Source organism: Hyposmocoma kahamanoa, unplaced genomic scaffold, assembly GCF_003589595.1.
Source record: "Hyposmocoma kahamanoa isolate Upper Pololo Valley unplaced genomic scaffold, ASM358959v1 148, whole genome shotgun sequence".
Classification (NCBI taxonomy): domain Eukaryota; kingdom Metazoa; phylum Arthropoda; class Insecta; order Lepidoptera; family Cosmopterigidae; genus Hyposmocoma; species Hyposmocoma kahamanoa.
Window position 1 is genome coordinate 84928 of NW_020653526.1, and position 22241 is coordinate 107168.

Genomic DNA, 22241 nt, shown 5'->3' on the forward strand with positions numbered 1-22241 from the left:
CGTGTGTAATTAGCCTTAGATTATGTTTGAGTACCCGATTCACCACTCACTCACCATTCCATGGGCATTTTTGACCGTTTGTAGATCATCTGTCAACTGGTTAAGGTTATATAGTCCTCGTTAGTGCTATAAATTTTTCTAAAAACCAATCTCAAATAAATAGGTATGCCCCCAATGGGAATGGGTCCACGAGGCGCGTGGCCAGGCGGCAGCAGTGGCGGCGGAGGGGGGTCAGCGCCTCTCAACTACAGCGGGGGCTCGCCCGGCGCGTACGGGGCCCCACCAGGATCGAACGGACCCCCTGGCCCCCCCACGCCAATAATGCCCAGTCCGCAGGACTCGTCGAATTCTGGTAAGTGGCAGACAGATCTTCGACAGGTGGCGGTGGAAGCTGGGTGTCGGAATGCAGATTTAAAACTCGTATCGAACTTTTTGATACCACTCTCTTGTAATGGCAACACTCGGAAGTGTTACAAAAAATATATTTATCTAATAGAAATACTGATTAACCATTAATGAAAAATTTGAAGACCAATTAAAGCTCCTTGTGTAGTTTATCTAGGGAAGTACCCATTTATGCCGCCACGCAATAATGTGAGCACAACTGCGTTCCGGTTTAGAAGGGTAAGGGTGCTGATGAAATTACAGTCACACGGGACTTGTCAACTTATGTCTCAGGGTGACGGGCGCAGTGGCAATGCCCATAACATCTTTATGATTTAAAGCTCTGAATGGTATTGCAACTGTTATGGATAGGCACGTTGCTTGCCACCAGGCGCACGTTCTTCCCGTCACTTGGTAATTATAAAAAAAAACCTCAGTGCACACTTCCATACCTTTCTTCATAAGTTTTGTTTATAGTGACCCTTCCTATGAAACTCTTGGTTATACCGAAAGAGGCACTATAATCTGTCCAAGCAAGCCTGCACTGTGACCAGTCAGTCAGGTCCTGACCTGATTCTCTAAAGGCTAGTACCTCGAGTGACCTGACTCACTTCCCGATGCGCGTTGCGCAAGTAACGGTTGCCACCGTTAAGCCGTTGATTCTAAAGTCCAAATCTCCTCTTTGTTGGCGGAGGCACAGTCACCTCCCGACGCCGAAGCGTCTCCCAGTTCTCAAACATCTACACGACTGGAGGGACCGGAGGATGTCTAGCTCTCCGGCCAAGTCCCGGAGATGCCGGTCGCAGTTTCCTGTGAAAATGTCCGGACATAGCTCACGACTTAAAAAAGGGCTATTCACTCGTCTGGACCGCTCCTAAGACGCGCTGCACGCGGTATAAACGCCCACACGCTACCACGCCCGAGCCACACGCTACCAGGGCAGACGAACGTGTTCATCCCTACAGATAACAATCCCCGACATGTCCATAACCGAGCCCTGATCCGCCAGAGACGCCCTTCAAGATGAGTCACTGACGGAGGGCTTGGCCCCGACGCCCCTGGGAGCTCGTAGTCTTCCCAGAACTCCCTATCTCTCGGATCAGTAAATAGGGACCACTTTCGTCTACAGTTCCCGTATCGCTTCTGCATAATTTGTGTTTATAGTGACTCTCGCTATCAAGCACTTGGTTATAATGGAAGTGCACTATAACCTATGCGAGCAATCCTGCACGTAGTCAGTCAGATCCGGACCCCAGATCAACCCATTTGCACGGACCTCATTCGATTCTCAGAAGGCTATTGCCCCGGGTGCACGCACAGTACCCTCCCTATTTTCCAGATAGGTACCGGAGCTGTAGGCACGCTCACTTCCCGTTGCAACTAACGGTTTGATTATAGTGACCCTCTCTACTGACCCTTAGGGTATACGAGAAGAGCACTATAACCTGTGCATGCACAGGAACCTTCTCAGTTCAGCTATCGAAACCAGATAAGCCAGTGTACAGGATTGTCACTGACTTCATCCGGTTCTCAAGGGGCTAGAGCGTCAGGTGAGTCGCCCCGGGTGCATGTACATTACACTCCCTATTGTCCAGATAAGTACTGGAGCAGTAGGTACGCTCACTTTCCGTTGTGCATTACACAACTAGCAGTTGCCACCGCTTAGTCGTCAACTCAAAAGTCCACTACCAAATCTCCACATTGGTGGCGGAGCTGTAAGACACGCTCGCTTCCCGACGCCGAAAAACAACGTCTCTCCAGTTCCTAATAACTTAAGCGGCTGGAGGGACCGGAGGATATCTAGCTCATCCTCTACTAGCTCTCCGGGCTAGTGCCAGAGATGTCAATCGCGACAATGTCCGGACATAGTTTCCAGCTTAAAGGGCAACGCCGCGCGTCTCCTCGCTTCAGGCCTTCACGTCCGCTACTAAGACGCGCTAGCTGCACACGAGACAGACGCCCCGACCACACATCACCGGGGCAGACAAACATGTCCATCTGTGCAGCTCACCACAAACCCCAACGAGTTCGTACTCAAATCCGGGTCCGCCAGAGACGCCCGTGAAGGCGCATCACTGGCGGAAGGCTTGGCCCGGACGCCCGCTGTACCTGGTCTTGCCGGCGGGCCCGTAGTCTCTCCGGAATACCCTATCTCTCGGGTCGGTAGATAGGGACTTCACCCCGGACAGTTGCTTCAGCTGTACCAAACACAAGTCCGGTCGTGTATGGAGTACTGCTGACACCTGTGGGATCTGCTACATGCCAACTGGCCACTTTGAATTCGATTGACAAGCGTGGCAAGAGGCTTATAGGCAACTCGGAATTAGTAGAGGCAAAACTGCAGAGCCTTGAACACCGCCGTAAAGTTGCCTACTTGTCGGCATTCTACAGGTTATATCACGGAGAATGTGTTACACGATTCAACTCCGCCTTCCATCACCAGGGGACTAGACGTGGGTTCCACCTCTATGTTGTGGACATCAAAAGATTCGCACGAAGTGTTACGCTTCCATATTTGTATGGCGAATGGCTATAGAGTGGAATTCTCTACCTGCAGACTTATTTTAAGGTTTTTTTATTATTATTATTATTATTATTATTATTTAATAGTATGTTGTTGTTATATTATGCAAAAAAAAAACGAATTTCTATAATGGAAAGATATATAAGATGGAAAAAACCTTTTTTTCATTAAAACATTTTTTATTTATACAGAGTGGTATCAAAAATCGGTACAACACAAGCCTCCAGTGTTAATTAAATTGTTTGACAACATTATACAAGAGTGTTACAAATATTGACTATCATTTATTAAGTTTCAATAAGAAATTAGCACAAATAATATATTTAACCATTTTGATTTTAATTCAAAATTTCTTCTGTCTTTCCGGAATAGAAATACTTATAATATTGTTGGAATGCCTCTCCAAATAAAAATATTTAAAAAAAGTTTTGTAGTTAGATCATTGTAACATTCTTTAAAACGTCAAACAGTTTACGCGCAACTGACATCGTTAACACAGACTAATAAAAAGGACACAAGATGGCGGCCGACGCCATATTGGAATTTAACATGTAAATTGATAAATTTTCAGGTTTTTATTAAAAAAATAAATACGTCACTAAAACCAGGTATATGACTGTGGCACTTTATAGAAAACTTTTTTAGATGTATCTGTGGGTGGACACTACCTTCGGCCTTTTTTTCTGGATTTTTTGTCGAATATATAGTGTATAAAGAAAATGTAAAGGTAATGTCCACGAAAAAAACTAAATATTATTTTAAAACCACAAACTTGTTTTTATTTCTTACTTATGGTTTCGCTTGCTTCATTCTCGCTTTAGTTAGTACTGAGCTAATATGAAATTATGTAATATTAATTAATTAATATTTAATATAGCCGGAAAAGCATCTAACGCGTGTCGGGTATCTAACTTAATGTTCCTGAGCCGCCTAAATCCAACAGATCAATTAAATACGCGAAATAATTACAAATCTCAAAGTTCTCGCAATAATGTCCATTACAATATCAGTGTACGTAAAGGCGGCACTTCACAAGCTTGGTCATATACGCTATTAGGTATTGGAAAAATATTTGACGTACGACGAACATTTTTTTATGATAGTAAGCAACGCCTGTCCATAACAATTGCAGTGCTATTCAGAGCTTTAAATTGCAATTTAAATCTGACGTGCACTGGCACTACGCCCGCCACACTGAGACTTAAGTTGACAAGTCTCATGTGTCTGTAATTTCACCAGCAACCTTACCCTTCAAAACCGGCAGAAATAGGTTAGGTGACAGTACTTCCGTGGACGAACTCTTTGACAAGGAGTTCTGCTATTAATGCTACATGCAGATACTGGCAAATATGATTGTCTAGAAACGGAGTCGATAAATACGGCAAACACCAAACATGAGTTACGGCGCGCTGGTCGGTTTCTCGACTCACATCAAAGGAGTCAAATAGACAATTACGCAAGTAAACCGTCCCACTATAGTCATATTCATTACTTCAACTCCTTATTTGGTTCCATATAAAGACGGTCATATTTGTCAGTGTCTGCATTTTTGTTTACACGTCAACTACTTTTCCAATTACAATAAATTGATACCTCTAATGAAAACTACGTCAACTTATTTTTTTGGTAATGTTCTGTTATTAAACAGCCATATTTATAGGAAATGAAACTATTTTTCCCGGATTTAAATCGCGTATATTTGTTTTTTCAAACAAACCTACGTTTCGGACCCTTTACAGGTCCCATGGTCACGGTTGACTGAGGTGGTACAGTCTTCAACCAGTTATGTCTAATATTAATGCAAACCACCCTATTTTTTCACTATAGTTACAATAGTTATTAATTAAATACCTGAATTTTTAATTTTACAAAGAATAGATTCCAATTTACGCTACATTATGTTTTACAAATTATTTTATCCCAATTTGATCCCAAACTGGTGGTACGGAGAAACCATCTTCCCTGTTGAAATTAGGATGTTTTTTAATTTCAATGGCCTCTCGCAGCATCCTGGGTAGATAACGGGCTTCTTTTGCAAGGACCTGGGGTTTGTCAAACTTCATTGAATGTGTAGCTTTATCCATGACATGCTCGCGGTTTGTTTCGGTTTGTTTGAAAAAACAAATATACGCGATTTAAATCCGGGAAAAATACTTTCATTTCCTATGTGTAACAATCGCGAAAACCTAAAAGCCATATTTATTTACTAAAGTTGTGCTCCACGAATTTTGTGAAAAAAAAGAAACAAAAAACAAAATTCGAAAGAAAAAGCAGGTATTTTTTGTCACATCAAGTGACGGGACGAACAAGTCGTGCGCCTGATGGTAAGCTCACGCCTGTCCATAACAATTGCAGTGCCACCCAGAGCTTTAAACCGCAAAGATCTGAGGGGCACTGCCACTGCGCCCGACACCCTGAGACATAAGTTGACAAGTCCCATGTGCCTATAATTTCACCAGCACCCTTACCCTTCAAAACCGAAACACAGTAATGCTCACTTTACTGCTTGGCGGCAGAAACAGGTAGTTACACAGGTTGGTAGTACTTCCCTGGACGAACTCTTTCATAAAGAGGTCTACCGAGATCCGAAAATTATGTTGACGTAGTGTTTATTGGAGCCGTGACAATTGCCACCAAAATAGGCTAACAAGGTGAACACTTTGTCACACATACTATCTACAAATGGTGATAGATTTCCAAATATATCAAATATCCAAATACAAATAGCCATGTAAAGTGCCGTCATCTTATCAACTTATGTCACAGGGTGATATAAGTTGATAAGATGACGTAATCGTCATTTTTAGTTAAATTGAGTTATTAATATATATTGCAGATCTAGTTTCGCTAATTCTAGATATTAGAATTAGCGAAACTAGATCTGCAATCCCATCTAATAGGTTTATTATGTCTTATTTAGTTCCAGTTTTATTGTAATGCGTAATCCGCCTAATTTACATTTTTCAAAGAAAAAACAAAGGCGACGGTTCGAATCGAAGGAAGGAATTTTTTTCTAAGTTTTCGATCTTTTTAATAATAATTATAACAAACTAGTGGGGTAATTTCACAAAAAAATAATTGAATATCAATTTAATACAAATTTAATTAAATGAAAAACAAACTAAGTGCCGCACTGTATTATGGTAACCTATCACAAAGTCGATTTTTTTTTCCGAAATAACGTTTGTTTGAATTTTCATTACATCGAAAACCGAATTATAACGAAACTGTTATTCTTTCAGGATTTGTTGGATGTTTATCGCAAAGACACGATTAGGTTAGATTAAGTTAGAGGGGTCCGGGGTGGAAGGCTCGCCTGGTGTTCGGCGAGCCTCACATTCGGAGTCGGGGGACCGATGTGTCTCCTTTCTCGGGGTGCGCGCACGAGTGCAATTGCGTACTCGCACCCACACCTACAGCGGAGAGGAGGAACACTCCGGGGATTTAGTGCGGGCGGGCAGTACCCCATCAGGGTTCAGCCCAGTCCCACATAACCCCGGCTCTGCCCCCGCGTTGCCGGAGTATCTGTAAGCAGATTTCCCCCGGATTAACGACAAAAATAGTGTATTACTGTATATTACTTTCGAGGTTCTGAAAATTCGGGCAAACGCTATTTCTGGAAAATGTCATTTCGGACTAGTGACAGGTAACCTTGTAGTAATTACTCTTACCAACTGAGCCACAGGTCAAGTAACCGAGTTGGTGAAATTCTCCTATGTGTTTTGTTGTTATAGATCATCGAGTATATAAACAGAAATAGAGACGAAATGTCATTCAATTTGTTTGAAAACTATTCTGCCATATCATTACAGTGACAACGGCGTTCCGATTGACCAGCCCGAATTCGAAACAATTGACGAGTGTCGTCAATTGTTTCACGTCAAATCGACCAGTTAACTTGAACTTTGCTATAATGGACGAAAACTGCAAAATTACATATTTAATTGCCGATGAAATTTGATTCCGTTTGTTTTGTAATTGGACGTTTTACTGTTTTTCTCCACACCACCGAATGGAACAGCACGCCATTGCTGGAGATATTATATTTATTACAATAAATACAGAATATTTTTGGAATATACGGAGACGTACACACAGGTCAGTTGTTGGCGCTGTATTATTTCAACTTTCTAATTTGTGATTTCAATGCAAAAAAGAGTTACCAGGAATATATAGCCCTTATTTCGTCTCTTAATTCTGGTTATATACTCGATGCGTGTCGCTTACCATCAGGCGCACGACTAGTTCGTCCCGTCACTTGATGTCATACAAAAAAATGCTCCTTAACAATATACCCAGCTTCTGTATCTTCTAAGTCGATTGAATGCGTCCGGTATGCAACAAGTTTTCCCCTTCATTCGTAGTCAAGGGAATTGTACCCGATTAATAATATCAAAGGTGGCAGTAACCGGATAACCGAGACAATATGATGTTACAAAATTGAATTTTAGCTCAGTTAAATCTAACCTTGTTTACCTCACGCTTTGGGTCACTTTTACTCGCTTTTTTTTGTTTCTTTTTTTTTGTATAAATCGTTTATTTCGTCCTTCCATGTTATGTTTGTATAGTTATTGTATAAGTTATTTTTTTAATGGAAAGACATATAAAAAGATATTAAACAGATTTTCATGTTGTAATAACGCGCTTTAACCAGTCTATTTAGCTTATCGATAATCTTGTTGGTTTAAAATCGATATAACCATGAATATCAGAACCGAAATTGGTATCCATGCTATATTATTTATGTCTTTCCAATAAAAAAAATTAAATTATTATTAGACTAAAACGACAATGTTGATATTTACAAAATTATATATTTATAAAATATTACTTAAAAGCTAAAAAAGTATTTATATTTGTTGATAAAAGCAATAAAACAAGTTGTTTGTGATTATTAAATGCAAATATTGAACACCAAGAAAAATCCTTCAACCCGAGGGGACTCGACCCTGCGGCCACGGGATTTCATCCCCGTTGCTTTACCAATTAACCAACAATAACAGTTGACTACGTCGACGAATTTCTTCCATGTGTCTGATAGACCTTTTCATTGAAATTTGGTTTTATCGACACCGTAGCGGCATCTGTGAGAGATTTTATGAACCTTCTCATTCAGCCGGTAACTTTCCAGTTAGATCGAAAACACAGAAAAATCGTCATCTTTGTATTTAATAATTATAACAAACCAGGGGACTTATTTCACAAAGTAAATCAATAATACATGTTCATAAAAAGGGACATCAATGTCAGCTTGTGGTAACTGGTAAGTTACCAGCTGAGTGAGAAGGTACATACAATCTCTCACAGATGTCGCTACGGTGTCGAAAAACCGAAACCTCAGTGGAAAGATCTATAACAGACACCTAGAAGAAATTCGTCGACGAGTCGCTTATTTAGTGAAGCAATGGGTACGGAATTCCGTGGCCACAGGTTCGAGTCCTTTCGGGTCTAAGGATATTTTTCTTTGTTTCCGATCTTTGTATTTAATAATTATAACAAACTAGTGGACTTATTTCACAAAAATAAAAAAGAATCAATAAATTGTTTATAATATTCTAAATTGCTACACAAAGAAAAGATAAACACAATGAGAACTTTCTAAAATTTACTATTTGTTATTTATATCACTATTCTCACCTGTATAGTCTGACAACTGTTTGTAAGTAATATTTTTTTCCTAAAATTGGTATCACTAAGATATTTAGTAGACCATTAACATGGTATATATCTTTTCAAGAAATAATAACGTCAATCTATGCCATATAAGATTGGTATTTTTTAAGAAGTAGTTATTAACTTAACTATTGGGGATATAGGCGGAGACAACATGTACACTCTGATGAAGCCCGTGGGTGCGGGCGCGCTCGGCGCGGAATTTCCGCTTGCGGGTGAACACGGCCCCCAGCCGCACTCCATGCCGCAGCCGCCGCCCGCAGAAGGTGTGCATTGGGCTCTAATTGTAGCTAATGATACTCAACACGTAATTAAAACTCTTAAAATTAAGGATAATAAGAAGTGTTCCTTAATGACAACACAAGTTTCATTTTGGTCGTTTAATACCCAAAGCAAAGGCAACCTAAGCAACACAAAAAAAACACCAAATTACAACACATTTTCGAACATTGACTTAGGATGTTTAATGAGGGTTAGGGCGCGTTCCCATTGTGTCGTCACGTTTTATTTATCGTTGGACGACTGTCGCGTCTAGCCTGTTCCCATATCACGGCTATATGTCGTGACTGTGTCGTGGATGTTTCTTTGGGTGTAGTTAAGCGAAAAGGATCCAATACACAAAATTATCAAAAAATGTTCCACACAGTTCCTAAACTCAAACTTTTAGTTAGTCCAAAACAATCCAACATACAAACGTAAATAAATATCTCTGGAGTTACATAACATTATAAGTTTTCAAAACAAAACAAGAGTGAGAAACACAAATAAACTTCAAACTTTGTCGTTAAACGACTGTTTGTAGCTGTTTCGACACTTTATCGGTACACGGCAGCCACCTTGTCGTTTGCACGACAGAATCGTTTGAAGCTGCGATTATCAGTCGTCACATTTTTATTGTCGGATCATTGTCGTTCTAGCTCTGCCAATTGACACGACAGTCTGTCGTAGGCTTTTACACATAAACACGTTACGACGTCGCGTGCTACGACGCGGCATCGTTTCACGATGCGACGTCGTATCGTGGAAATCTCCAACGAGTAACGAAAAAATTCCTAACACGACATCGCAACGTGTCACAACCCACGACACGACGTCGTATCGTAGAAACTCACGGTGCGCTCCCCAGTGCCGCATTCATTCAGTCGTGACGTGCGTCGTGCCACGGTGCGAGTCGTGAATTTTTTTTACGTTGCTTATCGTGGATTTCCACAATACAACGTCGCATCGTAAAACGATGCCGCGACGACGCGACGTCGTACCGTGTTTATATGTAAAAGCACCGTCATTAAAGTCGCGAACGACAGTTAATCGTGTTGTAGTATATGTGAGCAACTTCATTTAAATATACAAACCACGACTCTTTAAACTGCACGACTATGTGTCGTCACGACATAATGGGAACGCGCCCTTATTACACATAAATAGGAACGAATTGAAACATACATTTTTGTGGAATTCGGAAACACCATCGGGGCATCCATAGATTTATAATAATATTTTATTATTGATACGAAAAATCTTTCGATCTAACTGGACTCTTGTTTTTATACTACCAAGTGACGAGACGAACAAGTCGTGCGCCTGGTGGTAAGCGACACGCCTGTCCATAACGGTTTCAGTGCCACTCAGAGCTTTAAATGGCAAAGATCTGAACGGCACTACCACTGCGCCCATCACCCTGAGACATAAGTTGACAAGTCCCATGTGCCTGTAATTTCACCGGCACCCTACCCTTCAAAACCGGAACACAGGAATGCTGACATTACTGCTTGGCGGCAGAAATGGGTAATGGCACTACCCTGAATGATCTCAAACACGTTTGTTACCACAGTCAAAAGTTGCGCGCTAAAATTTGCAAACTGTGAAAAAATAAAAATAAGAAAGACGGCTACGATTCGGTAGGGATTCGACATTCCGCTTATTCAATGTCGATTCTGTTAAGATGATATTACACTTGGTCTTAGTTAATGTCGTTGAAAGTGCTCATGCTACGGTAAAGTGGAGAAAAATGATCTTTGTTTTTATTAATTTGTGCTGAAGCAAAACTTACAAAACCTCATATTATTATTATTCATACATACAAAGATCTAAGAACATAATGGAAATTTCCTTCTATAGGATTGGACTCGAACCAACTAAGCTCAACAGATCAGGACAAACTAGTACAGCATTTTCTCACAAAAAAAAACAATTGGGAGTAAAGGATCATAGGGTCGTCTTCTATAACTCTACTCAATGCTCAAGTCAGGACTTGAGTATGATTCAAAGCACTAGAAATCATACGCAAGTCCTTGCCAATAGGGTCGTATTTCCAGTGCTCGAAATCATACTCAAGTCTGCTCAAATCCTGACTTGAGCATTGAGTACAGTTCTGGAATACGACCCGTAGTATTCAATCAAATAAATTTAAACCTCTGGCTTCAATACTAATTCTAATTAGTACCCTTAGAGCTCCTTGTGAAAGAGTTCATCCAAGGAAATACCGCCACTTCACCTATTTCTGCCGCCAAGCAGTAATCTAAGCATTACTGCATTCCGGTTCTGAAGGGTAAGGGTGCTGGTGAAATTACAGGCACATGGGACTTGTCAACTTATGTCTCACGGGCGCAGTGGCAGTGTCTCTCAGATCTTTGTGATTTAAAGCTCTGAATGGTACTGCAATTAGATATTATAAAAAAAAAAACTATATCATCTCATTTTTTACAATGAATGGTGCGTGCTGCCCGCGTGTGTACTGCGAGATTAATGCGCATGTGGACATCCGTACACGGCGCGCGGGGTACATGCACATATTCAAGAAGTTACACTACTTGTTTTATTATACTATGCTAGTATCATATGCATAGAAATACCGTAAAATATTTAAAAATGTCATTCTATAAGCCAAAAATACAAGGATTTATGCTAAATATGAATAATGTTCCTTATGGATTGAGTTTTAATTACGTGTAATTATTTCGTTCCTTGCGCTAATGTACGTAACTTATAATTTTGAAAATTGTACAACGCGTCATTCTGAATTGGACTATGTAAAAAAAATCTTAAGTTACGTCCATTCGGAATTAAGTGGACGATGTTAAGATATAGTCGGGGATAGTACAACACCGCATATCGACTGTGAACTGGCAACCGGTACTATCACAATTTTGACAACTTTACAGATATCAAGAGAAAAAAATTTATGTTGCATCTGGTTTATTAAATAAAAATACGTAGTGTACATACATACAAGTGTAATAAAAATATCTAAAAACTACATATTTTATTTAATAAATCAGATGCTATAAATGACGCAAACAATTTTTTTCTTCATCCTGTAAAGTTGTTGTACCGACTGCCAGTTCACAGTCGATATATAGCATTGGTAACAAGCGCATATCTGTACTAAGCCAAATTTTACATGAGAGGGATTTAAAGTTATTACTTTCTTATTTCAATAGCTGGCTTTACACAGACACTATCGCGCGTGTAAAAACGTTGGAAGGAAAAGGTAAAGACCGCGCAATTGCGCACTTTAACTTTTAACGCGGTCTATTCTGCGCTATTAGCCTTTAGTTTTCGTTGTAACAAAAACGAAGACGAGCAATCGCCCGCGAAATAACGTTAACTGTACGCTCCTGGGGGTCGATTTAGAACCTTACGATAACTCAGATGTGGACCGATATCATTTTTATTCACAAAACCCGAATCGAACGTCAAATTGTCGTATTCGAAACCATACCGAAATGACGTCACACCCGTACGATTTCTCGAACTTCTCGACCGGCAAAGGCTACAAACGTTATTCAGAACACAGTTATAGAATGAAAGTAAGGTTATTGAATGTTCTATTGTTCACAAAGCAAGAATGTAATATGGAAATCTCTTATTATTTTAAATAGTCAGGATTTTGTTCAATTTTATTAATTAATTTTAGTGAAAAACAGAAAAATTCCTATATTTTAGACGTTTAAAGTCCAAACTCATGGTACCACGATTTCGTTTAACCAAGGTAAACAACTCTTTTATGGGGAACTGTATACGTTTTTACAATAAGATTCCGGAGCATATATTAAGTTTATCAATTCCTAAGTTTAAAAACTACATTAAAAATATTTTGATCGAAAAATCATATTACAAAGTTGAAGACTACGTGTTAGATAAAGATGTATGGAAAGACGACATGGCTCCAGAATCCACACAAATTTGATTCAAAGTGTATTCCATAGCATTTAAGTTTATTTCAAAAGAGCAATCCCTAGAGTTTCTTGCTCGTTCTTCTCAGGGAGGTCAGCGTAGTGAACGAGCAGTAGCTTAACTGTGACGTTTTCAAGTGTAAATTTATTTTACCTATGGAATAAATAATCTTTGAGTTTGACTTTGACTTAAAAATATGGATTAGACAGATTTTCATTCTTCTTACAATCTATTTCACCGACTAACTCCGTAAAGGTTTTTGGATAACAATATCGTATCTTCATCCGGATCGAAAGTTTAACTCGAACGTTGTGAATAGCTCGGAGAGCGGCCTTCGATTCGAGAACGACGTCCAATCGAACAATCCGGTTAAAATATCGAAAAGTTCTGAATCGGATCAAGAGTGACTGTGTAAAGCGGGCTAATGACTACGGCTTCCATTTTTGCGCAATTTATGTTGTCTACGGGCTGGTAACAATAGACACCCGTAGATCACGCTAGTTTGATTGCCAATTTACGCAGAATTGGTTTGGCTAGTAAATTACCGATAATCCAATGCTAGTAACGCGTAATTGCACTGTCCCCGACGATATGTAACTATAATACTAAGCTTTTATTGTTATCGCAGCGAATTTTAAATATCTCGTCTCTCTCCTCACTAGCTAACGTATCTTAATTTTGTATAAATAACTCATTAAATATGGACACGAGCTAGAAGTTCAAGATGTAAAAAACTACTTCATACGTTGCCGTGAAAAGTTGCCAAATTCTGCTTATGACAGTTAATCAAGAGAGGGACAAGATTTGTTATAAAATGTAACAAACATATTTTTAGAACTAATACGACACTAAGAGTCGTATTCTAGAACTCTACTCAATGCTCAAGTCAGAATTTGACCAGACTTGAGTATGATTTCAAGCACTGGAAATACGACCCTAATGGCAAGGACTTGAGTATGATTTCTAGTGCTTTAAATCATGCTCATGTCATGACTTGAGCAATGAGTAGGGTTCTGGAATACGACTCTTAGTCTTATGTAATAGATATAATTTAAGATATAAGTGACCCTTTGCATAATGAACGATAGTTATTAAACTTTTTTGGGTGTATATTGAGAATCGACATTATAGGTTACAACATTCGACATTACATATATGTCGCTGCCTTTATAAACTAATTTAGTATTGTAGAATACAGCGATTTTGGAACTCGCATGCAGCTACGAGCAGAGCAAACGAAACTTTAGCGTGAAAAAAGATGGAAGTAAATGACATAGGAATTGAAACTATTTTACTAAAACGCTTATATTTGTTTTTTCAAACAATCTTTGCAAGTCCCGTGGTCACGGTTGACCGCTGTGAGCATGGAACAAGTAAACAGCATTGGTTTATTTACGAACAAATAAGAATAAGCAATTTAGATCCGAAAAAATAGTTTCATTTCCTATGTGCAACAATCGCGAAAAGAATATATTTAATCGTGTAAAATAGCTCCGCTTGTGTTAAATATTTCTTTTTCATGCAGTAAATTTTTTCACCCTCTCTTCCGGGGAAATTAATAAAATTAATAAAACAAGCGCTTCAGTCACAAATATCACCACCAAGAATATACTCGACACGTGTTTCGCATCTCTACGAAATATCTTCAAAGGTTCGACTCGCGGCCGAAGAATGGGCGAGCTTTCTGAGCTCGCGGTTGATCATATTTATGCCCCATTACCATCGTTAAGCACTCATCTTTTATGCATAAGAATTTATTTTATTTACGATAAAGTTTCTCTTCCTCTGCTCCACGCTGTATGTTTAATTCCAAATCGTTATATTCTGAAATACTGCGTTATTGTATAAAGGCAGCGACATGTGATTAGTTGACAATTAGTTCGATATTACGACAAGCATAATGTCGATCGTTGTGAAACTATAGCTGACGTTGACAGATTATATTGCACCCTTATTAATAAATTGACCTAATTCGAAATTTTTGAAAAATAGACAAAAAAAAATTATAAAAAATCTATTGCACATGAAAAGCGACATATAATTCTTATTTGGTTGTTCCCTATTTAAATTTTTTTTGTCGGATTCCCAACAATAGTACTTTTTGATTACGTCATTTTATTATTGAGTTTGCAATATATAGGTACGGTAGGGATAGCACGACAGTTATTTTATGTCGTTCTCGCGCAAGTCGCCCCCTGTCGTGCTAGCCCTACAGATGTCTCCTACATTTATTTGTCATCGTTCATTTAGCAAAATAAACAAGAGAGAATGAAGCAAAATTATAAAAGGAAATTTACTGTTTTAGTTTTTTTTGTCACGTTTATAATACCACATTCAACAACGTGTGGTAAAAGACAAATTGTTCAAGTTTCGTTTTAGTGGCCATGAGAAGTAGTAACAATTCTAAAACATAGAATTGTTTCTTGTTTTGATAACTACTATACTATCGATAGCGTCTTGTTTAAAAACCTTCCAAACCACAAAATTCTATCGATAGTTTATTATCGAACAGCACTAGTCCTATATTTGAGAAATGTGACTTGGGCGTTGTGACACGAGCTGCATTCCAATTGCACAGTAATTGCAAAAACTGCCGCTAGGTTGGAATGCAATTGGTGCAACTGCCAACTAACGTAGTGTTCCTCATCTCACTGTCGTATTTGCTATTTTTTTGTCGTAACTGTACAAGACTTACGAAACTTTCAAAAGTGAATATTTGTAATTATAGACAATTGCCTTAAACATTACTAAATACCTACAACAGTTAGGAGAGGGACGAAATAGACCAACTAACAGCAGCCGACTACATCCGAACTGCCTTCCAACTGCTATTACACAATTATTGTGCAGTTGGAATACGGCACGTGTTACTGCGCTCTTAATTGGTCAATAATATATATAGGTAATTAATTAGTCATATTGTGAAGTTTGTATACTATCGTTTTAGATTACTATTAGCTAGCAGCTTATTGATTTTCCAAAAATGTGTGACGTCATAATTTTTGGCTCAGGTCTTGGCGGCGTAGACGGTATGAAGTCGTCACCAGGTGGCGTAGGAGGCGGGGGGCCGGGCACCCCCCGGGAAGACTCAGGGTCGGGCATGGGAGACTACAACCTCAGTGAGTATACTTTCGATTGAATAGATTGTTTGTGAAAAGCATAGACCGAGTTTTTGTTCATCCAAAAACCTCTTGATTCCTTTTTTTTGGTTGATGCAGACGACGGAAAATAAAGTGACCATACTTTTTTTACTGAGTAAAAAGAATCAACAGTCACAGCCTTTTGTTAAATACAACAATAAAAGAGCTTCAATATTTTTTTAATTCACACAATTAGACTTATGGAAATTGTACAAAATATTTTTTATAAACGTCGTCTGCGTTACGCCTTAGGGTATAGTCGTACGAACTGCATTTCAACTGCATTCCAATTGCAAAATAACAATTGGAAACAAGGAACGCCGTTGGCGCGACAGCACGTGCAACTGCTAGCACAGCTGGCGTGCAGCCTCGCCGACGATATCCTAACAGCTTCCCAACAGTCATTTTGCAATTGTAAAGCTGTCGAAAAGCAGCTCGTGGTTATACATTTACAGTCACGAGATTTTTAAAATTACTTATTGCCAACTTTTCAACATTACTATTTAAATAAGACAATCAATTAACATTTACAAAAACTAAGGCATTTAAAGTATTTTTATCTATCTTGAAAAAATTAAATTTGAAAATAGTCACAGATTATAAAAAAAACACAGACAAAAAATTACACTGATTTATTACAATGATTATTACACAAAATAGAGTATATAACCAGAAACAGAGACGAAATGTCATTTAATTTGTTTGAAAACTATTCTGCCAAATCATTACGGTGTCAACTGCGCTCCGATTGGCTAGCCTGAATTCGAAACAATTGACGGGTGTCGTCAATTGTTTCACTTCAAATCGATTAGTTTAACTTGAGCTTTCCTATAATGGACGAAAATTGAAAAATTACATATTTAGTAATTAACTACCGATGAATGTGATTCCGTTACTTTTGTAATTAGATGTTTTTCCCACACTACCGAATGGAACAGCACGTTATTGTAAGAGATATTATCTTTATTACAATAAATACAGATTATTTTTGGAATATACGGAGACGTACACACAGGTCAGTAGTTGGCCTGTCTATGTTTCAGTGCAAACGGGAGTTGATATTTATAAGTGATATAAGGCCCATTTGCCTGATTAGTTACCAGGAATGTACGGCCCTTATTTCGTCTCTATTTCTGATGATATAATCGATTTATCACAATACAGACTAGAAAACACTTCTCGCTCACACAGCGATTAATAATTTAAATATAACTCTTCGAATGGATGCGATGTTTCACTGCACTAGGTACAGACACAAAAATCAGGAAAGCGATATTTAGATACACCAAAATCAGAGATTCTTGAATTTTTTTGGTTTAAAATAAATTCTAAGCTACCAACATAACAAAACAATGCGGGAGACGTTCGTTCCATTATCAATAATTTTGATTGTAATTGTTATTTTAACTAACGTGATTTTAATTTATGTTTTCTGAAATTACTCCACTAGATAACTATTAATACAAAGATCTAACACAAAGAAAAATTCTTTCAATCTGACAGGACACGAACCAGTAGTGCGTGCGATTCACGCAACCAAAACCGTTACGATATCGTAGCTATTTAGGCGTTGAACTGCTTTTTCGTATTCACGTGTGACAGTGAACGTCAAAAAGTCCAATTTTAAAGTTGTTCCATCCAAATGTCGTTAAAGCGTATTCTGGTATATGAATCGAACTTAAATTGATTCTAAACGACAAGTTTGACAGTTCTTTCGACGGCTGAACGTCAAATTTCACAATCAAAGATGTCGTTCATTAATCGTTACGTTTCGATTCTATTTATATCAACGTTCGTTCAAGTGATACGTGAATATCAATTTTGAACAGGACTTCGATCGAACGACTACGTAACTTCAACGATATTTTGATAGCTTGAACTTACGTGAATCGCACTACAGTGCTTGTGTCATACCAGAGCGGCTAATCTGCTAATATTTTTGAAACCACTGGTGACTGTAATTCCACTGAGATTGTTGTAATTATGGCATACTCCGTCCAACCATATAGTTTAACTTTTGACATCTCGACTGTGAACGGTCAATCGGTATTATCTCAATTTCGACAACTTCACAGGTGAAGAAAAAAGAAATGTAATCAGTAACCACTAATTTTATTGCATTTCACAATGTAAAAATGTTATGTAAAAATGTAACGCCTGTTGGGCGTAGCAATTTTGGTAGAATTAATAAAATAATATCGGAGCTAAAGAGCACGTCGCTTCACTAAAATTAAAAAATTAAATATTCCATGCCGTATTGCATTTTGTTGTCTATGGTTATATGTCAATAATTACGGAATTTCCGAGGCATGCATATGCATGGCATACCCTTCTGTTTAAAATGAAATAAACATTCCATGATTTCCCTTCAAAATACTCGTTTACCTCTTATTGGAAGACCGATTATAAAAAAAATGCAATGGCAGTTGAAAAGTAACTCCATGGCTTTCCACTGAGAAGCCATAACTCTTAACGTTTAGCAAAATATCAAACGTACAAAAACCTGCCATTGACACTGTATCCACCCATAACTGAGATTATTCCATAGCAGACTGGACCCGGGGCGACTGTCCCGTCAGGTTGAATTAATTTTCCTTTGTACTCGATCTCTGCATTAATAATTCACTATGTCTCATTTTTATTTTAAGCCAAAAAACACAAGCGAATAATGTAAATATTTCACAAATTCTATTATTATATTGATTAATAAAATTTACTACCCCTCGATGTGGTGAGACATGGATAGAAATCCGAAAAGCAGAAGACATAGAACACTTTCAGGAACAAATACAATTCACTATTCAAAACGGAATTTTGAATTTTCAAAATTGCAAACATGACACTTTTTAAAAAAAGCTTAGCGATCGAATTCGAACATCAAAACGGCGTCGCATCAATTCGAAGAATCTGAGAAATACTGAAGAGTTAGTATGAAACTCATTGTCAAAGGTTTCGGAGGCCCGGGCGGCGACCAAAACGACCAAACCGAGTCGGCGGCCATCTTGAAAATCAAGGAAAGCATGCAGGAAGAAGCAAAACGGTTCGAAAAAGATCCAGATCACCCGGATTATTTCATGCAGTGAACGTCCAAACCAGAAAGCCAGCTTACCAAAAAAAAAAAAGTCGGTACAGTTCTTCGGTCTCTTTGGTATATTTTTCTCTTTTCTCATGATCTCAAATTCAGTTTGGTAAGGTTGGCACTATTGCGTTTCAACGATCTGAGAAAAAAACGAAAATATTTTAGCTGCGTCTTCTGCTTTTTTCGCATGTATATATTTATTTCTATTATAACAATAATATTTTCTTACACGAACGTTTTTAAATATTTCCTAACTTTTTTAATTTCAATTTTTTTTCGAACTTCACACGCTGGTAGATAGGCCTCTGTTAAGTCCCCCATATACAGCCGAAACCTCGTTTCGATCGATAGTCACGATAATCCAATAATTTCGCTGCAGGATATTATGGAGTAATTTTCAAATTATAATTACTTTTCTCCATCTAAGTTTGGTGACAATTTTTATTTTTAAATATTCAAGTATATTGTCCTGAAATATTAAATTAGTATTTAATATTAATTATTAAATCGCATTTCAAGATACCAAACTCGAATATTAAATAATACGTGACGGGACGAACAAGTCTTGTGCCTGATGATAAGCGACACGCCTGTCCATGACAGTCACAGTGCCACTCATTTGACATTGTATACTACTTGGCGGCAGAAATAGTAAGTACTTCCCTGGACGAGCTCTTTCACAAAAAGTTCTGCTGCTAATATTCCAGAATATTTCAATAAAAAAATGACAGACACATCTAACCTGACATTCACCTTTGAGTTGTCACCTTACTCATAAACACAAAAAAAATTAGGAAATATTTAAAGAAAATCAACAAAAAAATGCACATGGTAGTAAAGTGGAAACTAGGTAAAGTCTTAATTAGTGATGTTTCTGTGTATTATCTATATATTTAGTTGCATAGATTTTTATTTCGAATAAATAATTATTATGTATGTATTTCGTATACATAGGTATTTTTTTAAATTTTAATTATGTGACTTTGAAAGTTATCTACTTTGAAATGGACAAGTTGTGATTGTAACTTGCAATAATCATCGGCGGAGATTTGGTTGTGTTGTTGCACAGTTCTTTCTGAATTGTAGGCCTCGGAGCCGTTCGGGTTTTTACGGAAATTGACGATTGCGTTACAAGATGTGATGCGCTGTTACATTTGAGGCTATCAGCGCATAAGTGACGTAACCCACGTTTAAATTAAAAACGTGTATTTTTTTTATATCAACTTAACACAAAAAATCACGAGAAAAAGAAAGTAAATATATGTAGTGTAGTTTATAAATATAATTAAGGTTTTTTTTCAAATGCGGTAGCGCCTCCTGGACAGTATCAACGCCCTCCGAGGCCACTACCTCTAGGGCTCTTCAGCGCCCATCCAGTGGCGGTAGGGTCCACTCGGGGAAACTATGCTCTATATGATACCGCAAAGTTCATAATCCATACTAATTATTATCTGTTCCGTTTTCACCCCTATACCGCTGAACCAATATGGATGATTTTAACGGTACCTTTACCTCAACTGACGTAGATGCCGCTTTTTGATCAAATGTATTATTGACAATTTTTGAGAAATAACTCCAATACTTTTGTTATTATTACGAATGCAAAAATCGAATACATGGAAAAAAACACATATATTGTGGAAAATAAATTATATATGGGTTACATCACTTTTGCTCTGATAGCCTGATTTAATCTGGAGTTTATTTTTGATTTCTCAAAATTAGAACCTGAATTGACGGAATTTGCATCGTCCTTCTTGATGCGTACGTACGTCTGTTTCTCGGCTAGATTGTATAGGCATTGGCTAGATACAAAAATACAAGTAAGTTATCTTGCTACTCCGATAACCCAGTAAGGTTAAATCGTTTAAAAATAACCGCGTTTGTGTTGAATATTTTATTCATAAAATTAATTTTTCCACACACTCTCATCATTCTTGTTCTTATAAGGTAATTTACGAGTGTACATGGTTGTTTATTAATTACAACCTCCCGGAACTATATAATTAATATCATAAATAACTTTCAATTGTATAAGTGGGACAGGTGTACTATCCATTAAAACAGAAAAGTAAACAAACCTGTTTGGTTAAAATTCTAAACCAATCACTCAATAAATGGAATAAGTAATACTTTCACCTATATTTTGAAGATTTCGACTTGATATCTCATCTCTTTTTCCAGCAATATTCATTATAACATATCTTATTTGAAGAATGTTAGTTCAAAAGTGAGGTTAGTAATCAAATATAGATTTGTGAATAGTCTATGGTTGCATAGGGCTGTACGGAAACAACTCATTCGGTTCATTCAATTAAAGTTTTTGTAATCGATTAGTGAATCGAAGATTTAATGACAAATGAACGAATATGTAATTGTATGATTTCAAGGAGAATTTTCGAAAGTTTTAAATTTGCTTTTATAGAAAAAAAATTCTAATCTCATGTATGATCATCACTCAATATTGAATCACATATCAGTGCCTCCAGTGAAAAAGGGAATAACTCAAAATCGACACTTTTCAGGAGAGGCAAAAAACCATTCTTTTATTGATTATTGGTTTATCACATTTATAGCTTTAGGTATACATCTACGCTTTCGTTTAATTGGTATTAGTTAAGCATTCAGTCACATTTTCTATATATTTTTTAGGCTTTTTTCAAGTTGTGTCCTTGTTTATGAATGCTTAACGGTAATAACACGACTTAAGTTAACAAACTTTAAGACATTATTCGACTTATTCCCTTAACTGCGACCGTCCGATAGCTATAATAACACTACACTAACCACATTGATAAAAGACATAAAATCATTAAAGAAATAAAACACAAGTTTTCTGTTGCGAACTATTAACCAATAGCAACACGGTATAGTCGCGGGTACGACCAATCCTGTCCAGTGTAACAAACGTAATGCTCAGTTATACCTTTATGTACACTGTGGAATAAGGCAATAGTCACTTTTAGTCCTATTTTTTTCCTAGTCATTATCGTACAATACGAAAAGTGTCTTTATGAAAAAATATATCTATCTGTACTTAGTCGTTAAACCTGCATGTATTTTTTGAGTTGAGATCACTTGTACCTTTAGACTCGTAAAAAATGCCCGATGGATAAAATTATGCCTTTAAAAACAGTGCAATAAGAAAAACGACGTTAGGAGACTTCTAGAGAGATGTCCTATTGATATGTTATGTAACCGATCACACTGAAGCCAATGGTGCAATAAAAACAAAAAGGCATAACTCGTCTAATTCCGTTTTTCA

General features: G+C 37.7%; 1 protein-coding gene across 3 annotated transcripts in view; it reads left to right on the forward strand.

The window, feature by feature from the left end:
• Window positions 1-19094, forward strand: part of LOC113240537 (single-stranded DNA-binding protein 3) — a 28991-nt gene extending 9897 nt beyond the window's left edge. Inside the window, exons 4-7 of one of the 3 annotated variants that reach the window (XM_026477869.1) lie at window positions 164-352; window positions 8725-8847; window positions 15769-15876; window positions 18847-19094. In XM_026477869.1, coding sequence (XP_026333654.1) covers window positions 164-352; window positions 8725-8847; window positions 15769-15876; window positions 18847-18980 — 554 coding nt within the window. In that variant the 3' untranslated portion in view covers window positions 18981-19094. The remainder of the gene's footprint in view (window positions 1-163; window positions 353-8724; window positions 8848-15768; window positions 15877-18846) is intronic. The other 2 variants (XM_026477870.1, XM_026477871.1) reach the window with 2 other exon arrangements.
• The last annotated feature ends 3147 nt before the right edge of the window (window positions 19095-22241 follow it).